Source organism: Homarus americanus, unplaced genomic scaffold (assembly GCF_018991925.1).
Source record: "Homarus americanus isolate GMGI-L3 unplaced genomic scaffold, GMGI_Hamer_2.0 scaffold32583, whole genome shotgun sequence".
Taxonomy (NCBI): domain Eukaryota; kingdom Metazoa; phylum Arthropoda; class Malacostraca; order Decapoda; family Nephropidae; genus Homarus; species Homarus americanus.
This window is the reverse complement of record NW_024713129.1, coordinates 9,517,853-9,528,672: the sequence shown is the minus strand read 5'-3', so window position 1 is coordinate 9,528,672 and position 10,820 is coordinate 9,517,853. Positions and strand designations below refer to the sequence as shown.

General features: G+C 42.3%; 2 protein-coding genes across 2 annotated transcripts; both read left to right on the top strand.

Moving 5' to 3' along the window:
* Positions 1-5,380: 5,380 nt before the first annotated feature.
* Positions 5,381-7,584, top strand: LOC121870097. Its single transcript, XM_042371869.1, has 3 exons — positions 5,381-5,456; positions 6,671-6,798; positions 7,024-7,584. The coding sequence occupies exons 1-3, from the start codon at positions 5,381-5,383 to the stop codon at positions 7,582-7,584; spliced, it is 765 nt and encodes a 254-aa protein (XP_042227803.1).
* Positions 7,585-7,810: 226 nt separating this feature from the next.
* Positions 7,811-8,281, top strand: LOC121870087. Its single transcript, XM_042371861.1, has one exon. The coding sequence runs from the start codon at positions 7,811-7,813 to the stop codon at positions 8,279-8,281; it is 471 nt and encodes a 156-aa protein (XP_042227795.1).
* Positions 8,282-10,820: the final 2,539 nt, after the last annotated feature.

The window sequence follows — 10,820 nt, the reverse complement described above, 5'->3', positions numbered from 1 at the left end:
AGTGAAGACCCCCAAAATACATCACCGGAAGTTGTTGTTTAGTGTAGAAATTAAGATTTAGTGAACGACGCCTTGAAGACCTTGACCACCCACCCTAAATTCATTACACACTCAGCAATGTTTTACAACTTCCTGTTTGAGGAAGCTACCGGAGTGTGAACACACCTTGGGGCGGTACCATTAGGCTGCATTCTGTACCCTTCGCTGTGAAACTTCCCATGGAGTATTAATAGACTGTATAACTATTGTGGACGAGCCGTGTGATTACTGGTAGCTGTTGGGTCGTTAACGGCACCCACCTGGCCCTCTAATTGCTTGTTAAGTGACGCTGTTTCTGGCCAGTGACTGACACAAGAGACATAACCTTAAACAGGATGTACATTAATCACACACGCGGAAAGTTAAATGAGGTTGAAGTGAAGTGAAATGTGTTGGTGATGATGTATGTGTGAGGGTGGCCAAGCTGACCTAATAACTCACACGAGGTACTTACTTTCCTGTCGCTAACTACCGTGCAGTTTGTTTTAAGAGTCCGAACTATACAGGACAGCTGTTGTGTGAGAGTCCAGACTAAAAGGACTGTTGTGTGAGAGTCCAAACTATACAGGACTGTTGTGTGAAGGTCCGGACTATACAGTACTGTCGTATGAGAGTCCGGGAAGAGGACTTGAAAATACCATCTTCCCATCTGTGCTTGAGTCCGTCCCACCAGTAGTTGGATAAAGGTAATAAAATGGCGGCGAAGGTGTGGCTATTGGGGGAGGCTGGAGGCCAAATTAAAAAAAAAAAGTTGGTACACACGGTATCTTAACAAAACGCGATGGAGTCCTGAGTAAACCGGTTAGTGTTCCCGTGACAAGACCTCGGAATAGTTTGGTAGTCCGTGTCATCGTGGCCAGAATTATGACACCTTCGACTTGGCTGTATACTGAGGCGGGGAACTTGACAACCTTTTCTGCCAATCATGTTCTGTCTGGAGGTCCAACTCGAAGGTTATGACTATTTCACTGTCTTCTGTCACAGCTTCTCAGTCTCTGAGGAGTTTTGACAGTTAATGCGTGACTCGGCAACACAAATCAAAGAAATTTTTATTTTAAACAAGACTGGCCATAAATTACTCGTAAGCTGCTTTAGTCAGGAGGGCATGGTAGGTAAAGGCCAGGCGGTACAGTGTGGAATCCATGGTTTAATCAGGTCGGGGGTGAGCGGAAGAAAAATTATCATATTGGGTCAGTTAGTTAGTCAATTAATTAAAAAATGGCAACGTGAGAGATAGAAATGCTGTCTGGGATGACGTCACTTAATTATGCCCCAAAACACACAAATAAAGTTTAAAAAGTTGTAAGTTTCAAGCAATTGTAGTGAAGATTTAGCATTTAAACATGTCCTGAGTAACAATGAAAATTTGTGAGAGTAAAGCAGCGCTGAGAGTGATGTAGTGTTCTCAGAGGACCGGGATAATCTCAGCGCTCGCCTCCACCACTGAGCTAACACACACATTACAACTTTCCTCATTTTTTTCATTCCTTTTAACTTATTTTACGACAACTCCCTAGTCAGCGAGCACAATAAGGTAATTGGGCTGTTAGCAACGCAATTGGGTTGTTAGCGACGACGACCTCTACAAGCGGTAATTTCCAGGTATTAAAGAGTTTTATGGATTTTCCAAAATTACTTTCCCTGTGAGAGGCTGACTGTCGTAAAATCCAAATTGAAACTCAAGCAAACTTGTGAGAGAGTGAGGGAATTTTTGGATTAATTCCCAGGGGATTAACCTCCGGATTTTCAAAGGTTCGTAAGGTACTTTCTTCTTCTTTTATGTGAGGGTACGACGCCTCTAGTTACGATGGTGTCTTAGTATTATATTAACGTCATTTGGGATAAGAGAGAATATCTAGTTACGGAACAACCTCAGTGAAATTTTAATGGTAGTTTAAAATGAGGGAAATTTGTACTGGTGCCACGTCATCGTATACACAACAGTTGAGTCTCGGTGTAAGTTTAACGCCATTTTGAATAAACAGATACAACTAGCAATGGTGGTCTCAGTACCTTAACTACCACCATGGCGGACATTATGCTTGATGACTTCAGAGAACCAGTTAAGATGCATTCTTGAATCTTCAGTCAAGGGAAAACTTAACTTACGAACCAGTGAGATAATTGGACTTCAGTAGCTGTAATTATAATCACATTAAATATATATGAAGTTAATGTTTAAATAGCCCTAACTGTACATTTAGTGTCATTAACCTGTCCACTCTAATAACTGGCTGAAGATCTAAGTCCAGTTTGTCAAAAATTTTTACGTAAAGCTTTCCTCGTAACTGGATATGTTAAGCACATCTCTCACTGGTTGGCTTTAGTTACAGTATGGAAATTACGTCCACTGTGGCCTCTAAAATAAACAGAGACTCTATCGGTAAGCGGAGGCGATGATGTGGCAGAAATAAGGAGAAAAATACAACGTTAAGACTCTTTGTGCATCAGAGTTTGTTCACACAGACCCGACCACTTGGCCACAACACACAGCAGTAAATAAACATTGTCAACAAAGGCACAAGTTGACTCTCGACAGTAAGAGAGGAAGACTTGGACACACGAAGAGAGAAATACTAATAGTACACAATAATAGACAACATTTAATAAAGTACCGAGACAAGAAAGTAACAAAAGACTGAAATAAAGTAAAGAATCACGACAAAGTAAATATTTCAAGAGTAATGGTAGAGTAAGTTATAATTTGGCTCTACACACAATTTAACTTAGTGCTTCTCTTAATGCTTTGCGCAACAGTTAAAAACACTCATTATATAGATATATCACGTTCTGTATAATATATAAACATTGACTTTTATATATAAATCATTTTTCAACAACGACATATAGCGATACACAACACACCTAACACACATAAGGACATACAGTACATTACGTCACAAACAACTGATTATAAACACAACAGACGGACACATCATCAGCGGTTAGGTTAGGTTAGGTTGTTAGATTAGATTCAGTTAGATTAAGTCAGGTTTTTAGGATAGGTTAGATTAGATGAAATTAGGCTAGAATATTCGACCAGGTTAAATTAGAATATGGTTAAGTTAGATCAAGTTAAGTAAGGTTAGGGATAGGTTAATGTCAATTTAAGTCAGGTTAAGTTAGTTTAATTTAGGTTAGGTGGCTAAGATAGGTCACTTTAGGTTATACTACGTCACTTTAAGGTAGGTTGGGTCACTCTATCCTAGTGTTAGTTATTTTGAGTTAGGTTAAGGCAATTCAAGTTAAATTATATCGATTGTAAGTTAGGCTCATATTAAGTTAGGTTAAGTTACTTTAAGTTAGATTATTCCACTCCTTAGGTTAGATTAAGTCACTTTTAAGTTAATTCACCTCACTCTAGGTTAGGTTTGGTTAGGTTAGGTTAGGTTACAGCGAGTAATCCATCTTATTTCTGTATCAACACGCTCCAAAAATACAGTTAAATTATATATTATGAAACATCACTTCACCCACACATTAAAAACTCCGCTGGGAGCCTGAACCTGACAGCAGCTCGTCTCTGGGAACACACGATTCAACCCTCGAGTAGAAACATCAACAACTGGTGGGCGATATGACAAGAGTGACAGGTGCAATTAACTGGAGCCAGCCGGTCATTCAGTCAGTCAGATGTTTACTCCCCCGATGACTGTTCTTTCGTCTTCTATCTGTCAGAGTATAATCTTTGCGTGTGTCTGATTTTCAAGTTCTGATTGTCGGTGGCTCATATTTTGTCTATTATGTCAGCATTTTGTTTGTCATGCATTATAGAAGTTGTCAGGGTATAATCTCTCTCTCTCTCTCTCTCTCTCTCTCTCTCTCTCTCTCTCTCTCTCTCTCTCTCTCTCTCTCTCTCTCTCTCTCACTATTATTTAATATTCTTACTTATCTAAACCTATTGTCTATTACATTAATCATCTGACTCAACACTGTGATCTATTTCTGTCATAATAGTTGCTTAATTCATCTATCTATCTCACTTATCTATCACATGAGATTATTTTATTGCCTATATTCATCTTATTATCTGCACTAATTAATATAATAGAGTTCCTCATTCCCTAACGCAACTGTGCCTACTCCTAATTAACCTAACTTAAGTTAATAAACACTTAATATAACCTGATCAAACTTAATCTAAAATAAATAAACCCAATTTAACCTCCTTAACTTACTCTAACTTCACCTATCTTAACCTAATCTAACGTAGCCTTCAACCTAACCTAACCTAACCTAACCTAACCTAACCTAACCTACCCGGTCAGACAACTCCTACACACCTGGCTAAGACCACACTATCAACACCGCCTGGCGTTTCCTTACTCCCAACAATGACACTTTATGAAAGATACGCCAGACGAACCTTCCCCCCCCCCCACCCACATCAATGACACGAGCATGGAAGCTAACGGACGCCAGACGAACTTTTTTACCTGCATTCCATTCAGACGAACGAGTCAACCATTACGAATTCTACGCCAGACAAACCAGTGCCTGCTTCACCTCCCACCCATCACTGACGCGGTTATGGGAGCTACGCCAGTCAAACATTCGCTCGCCTTCTGCTCGCGTTGGCGCTCTTTTATGGTAACGATCATGAAGGCTGATGGCATATAAGGAGACGTGGAGGGGTGAGGAGCTGCTTACACCCAGGAGGAGAAGAGACAAAACAGCTGGTGGGTAGCGAGGCCAGGTGACTGTCGCCCAAACCCACCAACAGGTAAAACACAGCTGTCCCTAATACCTCACAAAACCTCATGGTACCAACAGTCACACCTCTCATGGCATCAACACACCTCTCATGGTATCAACACACCTCTCATGGCATCAACACACCTCTCATGGTATCAAGTCACACCTCTCATGGTATCAACAAACCTCTCTCATGGTATCCAAGTCACACCTCATGGTATCAACACACCTCTCTCTCATGGTACCAACAGTCACACCTCTCATGGCATCAACACACCTCTCATGGTATCAACACACCTCTCATGGCATCAACACACCTCTCATGGTATCAAGTCACACCTCTCATGGTATCAACAAACCTCTCTCATGGTATCAACAGTCACACCTCTCATGGCATCAACACACCTCTCATGGTATCAACAAACCTCTTTCATGGTATCAACAGTCACATTTCTCATGGTATCAAGTCACACCTCTCATGGTATCAACAGTCACACCTCTCATGGTATCAACAGTCACACCTCTTATGGTATTAACACACCTCTCATGGTATCAACACACCTCTCATGGTATCAACACACCTCTCATGGTATCAACACACCTCTCATGGTATCAACACACCTCTCATGGTATCAACACACCTCTCATGGTATCAACAGCCACATCTCCCATGGTATCAAAAGTCTCATCAAACACAGAGAAGCACAAGGCCAGTGTTTTGGGTAAGTAAGCAGGGATATCGTGACGTTCTGTAGCGACACACTGAGAGCTTATAGAGACTGTGCTGTTAGGTGGTGGGAGCAGTGAAAGTAACTCTCCATTATACATACACCAACATATACAGACTTGTCTTTTATCTTTGGGGATGTAGTGCACAGGTGAGTGTTTGTGTGTGTCTCTGTTTACACTCCACAGTATATACCAACACACTGCTTCCTATTGCCAGCTGACATTCTGTTTTTTTCACCCCCCTCCCCCCCCCAAATGGCAGCTAGCGACTTCTCATTTGTGTGTGTGTTTGTTGTGTGTGTGTGTTTGTTGTGTGTGTGTGTGTGTGTGTGTGTGTGTGTGTGTGTGTTCTATTCCAGTAACTTGATCCAGGAGCAAGTTATTACATTCCTCTCTGATGTATCATTTGCCTTTATTACCATCCCATGATAAGAAAAATATATCGTATTTAACCTCTCTCTAAACAATATCAAATATCAGGGAAACATTAAACTGAAATAAAAAAAATATATATATATATGGACACAAATACATACACGTTCATCCTCTGTAAAAAAAAAATCCTTCAAGTAAATATAATATAAATGACCATACAAGGCCCTGATCATCCTGGGAAAAGAAGAAAAAAAAATCCGTCAGGTGGATGTGAGTTGCGGTAGTGTGTTGGATCATGGGACGGCAAAAACCACAAGAGTGAAGGAGCTGAACGGATTAACCAATGTGTGGATGATTTACCTGTTCCGCCCAGGTGATTTTTTTATAAGTTAATTGTCATTTTGATGGCCCGATGATGTTTCCGATTAGTTTACATCTGTCACTGTTAGGTTAGGGGGGGGGGAGAAGGGAGGAGGGGATAGGTGGAGGTGGAGAGGAGGGATTGGATGGAGATAAATTATAATCTAAAGTGGGTGGAGTTGGAAGGTGGAAGGGGAAAGGGAGGGAGAATGGGATGGTAGAGGGAGGTGGGTGGGGTTGGACGGTGGGGGAGGGTCAACTTTAAGTATTCAAAGGGTTAAGTCATGGGACTCAAGGGGTTAATCCCTCATACGTAAGGGGTTAATCCATCATACTTAAGGGGATAAATGATTATATAATGCACTACCAGATAACACGCTTATCAAATTACTAAAGCAAATAACAACGAACAGAAGGAGACGCGTACCCTGCTAACGTACAGAAGGATGACGCGTACCCTGCTAACGTACAGAAGGAGACACGTACCCTGCTAACGTACAGAAGGATGACACGTACCCTGCTAACGTACAGAAGGATGACGCGTACCCTGCTAACGTACAGAAGGAGACACGTACCGCTAACGTACAGAAGGATGGACACGTACCCTGCTAACGTACAGAAGGGTGACACGCACTTCAAGCACGGCAGAAGGATGACACGTACCGCTAACGAACAGAAGGATGACGCGTACCCCTGCTAACGTACAGAAGCGGGTGACGCGTACCCTGCTAACGCATAGAAGGATGACGCGTACCCCAACGTACAGAAGGATGACACGTACCCTGCTAACGTACAGAAGGGTGACACGCACCCGCTAACGAACAGAAGGATGACGCGTACCCTGCTAACGTACAGAAGGGTGACGCGCACCTGCTAACGTACAGAAGCGATGACGCGCATCCCGTTAGCGTACAGAAGGATGACGCGTACCCTGCTAACGTACAGAAGGATGACATGTACCCTGCTAACGTACAGAAGGATGACACGTACCCTGCTAACGTACAGAAGGATGACATGTACCCTGCTAACGTACAGAAGGATGACACGTACCCTGCTAACGTACAGAAGGATGACACGTACCCTGCTAACGTACAGAAGGATGACACGTACCCTGCTAACGTACAGAAGGATGACACTTATCCTGCTAACGTACAGAAGGATGACACGTACCCTGCTAACGTACAGAAGGATGACACGTACCCTGCTAACGTACAGAAGGATGACACGTATCCTGCTAACGTACAGAAGGATGACACTTATCCTGCTAACATACAGAAGGATGACACGTATCCTGCTAACGTACAGAAGGATGACACGTATCCTGCTAACGTACAGAAGCTGACATGCACCCTGCTAACGTACAGCGATGACATGTACCCCTGCTAACATACAGAAGGATGAGATATGTACCGCTAACGTACAGAAGGATGACACGTACCCTGCTAACGTACAGAAGGATGACACGTACCCCGCGTAACGTACAGAAGGATGACACGTACCCTGCTAACGTACAGAAGGATGAGATGCACCCCTGCTAACGTACAGAAGGAGACACGTACCCTGCTAACGTACAGAAGGAGACACGTACCCTGCTAACGTACAGAAGGATGACATGTACCCTGCTAACGTACAGAAGGATGACATGTACCCTGCTAACGTACAGAAGGATGACACGTACCCTGCTAACGTACAGAAGGATGACATGTACCCTGCTAACGTACAGAAGGATGACACGTACCCTGCTAACGTACAGAAGGATGACACGTACCCTGCTAACGTACAGAAGGATGACACGTATCCTGCTAACGTACAGAAGGATGACACTTATCCTGCTAACATACAGAAGGATGACACGTATCCTGCTAACGTACAGAAGGATGACACGTATCCTGCTAACGTACAGAAGGATGACACTTATCCTGCTAACATACAGAAGGATGACACGTATCCTGCTAACGTACAGAAGGATGACACGTATCCTGCTAACGTACAGAAGGATGACACGTACCCTGCTAACGTACAGAAGGATGACACTTACCCTGCTAACGAACGAACGTATTGCCCGTGTCGTGTGAATGGTTGAACAGCAGCCTATAACAGTAACATCAGCATGCACTTGCCTCATTGTAAAGAACTGACAATAAAACTAACGAGTGTAAACAAATGATCGATTCTCTTATTTTTATAGTCTCCCCTGTAGAAAACGGGAAGAGAAAAGAGGAGGGGAAACTCTCAGAAAAAACTAATCTTGTATTGAACAGCAGAAAAGTGACCCCTGATCTTTCACCTTTAAATAACTGAACCAATTAGTTAATTATCTGTCCTAATTAATTTTCTAAACAATAGCGACACTGATGCCAGTTCGCAAATGGACCCCAATTAGGTTTGGTAAAGTTGGTTAGGTTATGTTAGGATAGGTTAGGTTGGTTAAAGTTGATTGAGTAGATTAAGTTAGGTTCATTTTAGTTTGAATTGGTTAACTTAGGTTCAGTTAGGTTAGGTTATATAAGTTAGGTCAGGGAAGGCCAGAAAAGGTGTTAGCATAGGTTGGATTAGATTAGGTTACATTAAGTTAGGTTAATTAATTTATGTTATGTTAGGCTACATTACATTACATTACTTTAGAATGAATAAGGTTAGGTTAGGTTAGGTTAGGTTAGGTTCGAGCGAATTAGCACTGGCTTCCATTTATAAAACTTGCAACCTAATTAAACAGCCAGACAAATTACCAGTCACCAGCAGTTAACACTAATCATCATAACTCCTACTCAACACCATTAAACCATGAACCAAACTATGCAAAATTACCCCCCCTCCCCCAAAAAAAAATTATCCTAAAAAAAGAAAATACACCAAACTCAGTCAAACAAACTTTTAGGACACCCAGTATATCCTGGCGAAAATAACTCTCACAATACCCAAAGTTTGTTTAATTTGTACACGTAAGAGGATTGTTGAAGGCTTACCAATTATCTGCATCTAAAAAAAATAAAATAAAAAAAAATAGTTGTAAGATAGACCAATGATCCAATCAGAAAGTTAATCAAGGTGATGCACTAATTTGGGTCCCTGGGCCGAGTAGTATTATGTTGCTGTGTATGTATCGAGACTAAAGGGGGGAGGGGGTTAAACTCTCTAATAAACAAAAACAACTAGGTTCATACGACACTATTATTTTCTCAACCAGCAAAGACAAACACACACACACAGAAACAGACACACAGACAAGCACACTGAACACCTATACATGCATACATACACACATACATACATACACACATACATGCTAAAAAAATTGATTGACAGACACAAAACATATACATGCAAAGACAAACACACACACACACACACACACACACACACACACACACACACACATACACAGAGGCAGATAAACAGACAGAAAGGCATACAAAGACATAAAGACAGACAGACAGACAGACAGACAGTTTTTTTCAATTACCTGAACTCCACTAACACGATACAGGTAATTCATCCACTACTCGACCCCGATTTATCAAGTAATATTGGCCTCATCCATTAGTCAACCCGGAAATAAATATGATTGACTATTAAATTTACATATGACTCAGTGATTAAAACCTGATCTATACGTGACTTATATTTGGCAATGAAGATACTCAGTGACTCAAAACCCTGATTTATCGATGACTAATACTTGAATATCGTGTGACGGATCTCTAGTGACTAAACTATGACTCAGCTCTGCTAGGTAAAATACCTCACTACCTATACAGGACTCTCTCTCTCTCTCTCTCTCTCTCACCTGACTCATGAATCACACCTGACTAGTGCCTCACACCTGACTTTAGAGACTCACACCTGACTCTCGAGACTCACACTTGAATCTAGTGACTCACGCCTGACTTTCTTGACTCCCATCCGACTCATGACTCACACCTGACTCGTCACTCACACCTGACTCACGTGACTCACCCCTTACTCTCAATCACTGAACCAACCAAGATCTTCCCCCTGACTCCACACACCTGACTCACGTGACTCACACCTGCTGAGTCAATAGCGGCTCCTGGCAGGTGTTCGCGATGCATCTAACATAAAGGTCAACACGATACCTGGAATTACGACTCTCACTGAGGTAAACATATCTTCCTTACCGCTGATGAAGGAAGAGGAGGGAGGAGAGAAAAAGGAGGGAGAGGAGGAGCAAGAGGAGAAGGAGAAGGAACAAGAGGAATAGGGGGGGGTAAATGAGGGAGGTGGAGGAGGAAGAGGAGAAGGAGGATGGGGGGTAAGAAAGTGAGAGTAGAAGGGGAGGAAGCGGAGGAGGAAAAGGAGAAAGAAGAGAAGGAATGGGAAGAGGAAAAGAAGGAGAAAGAGAAGAGGAAGATGAAGGGGGTGGAAGTGTAAGAGCAGGAGGAAGAGGAGAAGGAGGAGCCGGATAGGGGTAGGGAGGTAGAGATGAGAGTAGAAGAAAGGAGGAGGAGAATAAAGGAAGAGAAGGAGGCAAACCAAGAATTATGAAGTACCACCATCACCACAACCACCATCACCACTACCACCACCATTACCACAACCACCATCACTACCACAACCACCATCATTACCACTACCACAACTACCATCACAACCACTATCAC

Bases quoted from the DNA above. Each gene is read 5' to 3' on its own strand.
- LOC121870097 (XM_042371869.1), top strand. From the start codon at position 5,381: ATGGTATCAACAGCCACATCTCCCATGGTATCAAAAGTCTCATCAAAC. The intron at 5,457-6,670 runs GTAAGTAAGCAG...GCTAACGTACAG, and splicing joins GCACAAGGCCAGTGTTTTGG to AAGGAGACACGTACCCTGCT. The intron at 6,799-7,023 runs GTACCCTGCTAA...GCTAACGAACAG, and splicing joins ACGTACAGAAGGATGGACAC to AAGGATGACGCGTACCCTGC.
- LOC121870087 (XM_042371861.1), top strand. From the start codon at position 7,811: ATGTACCCTGCTAACGTACAGAAGGATGACATGTACCCTGCTAACGTA.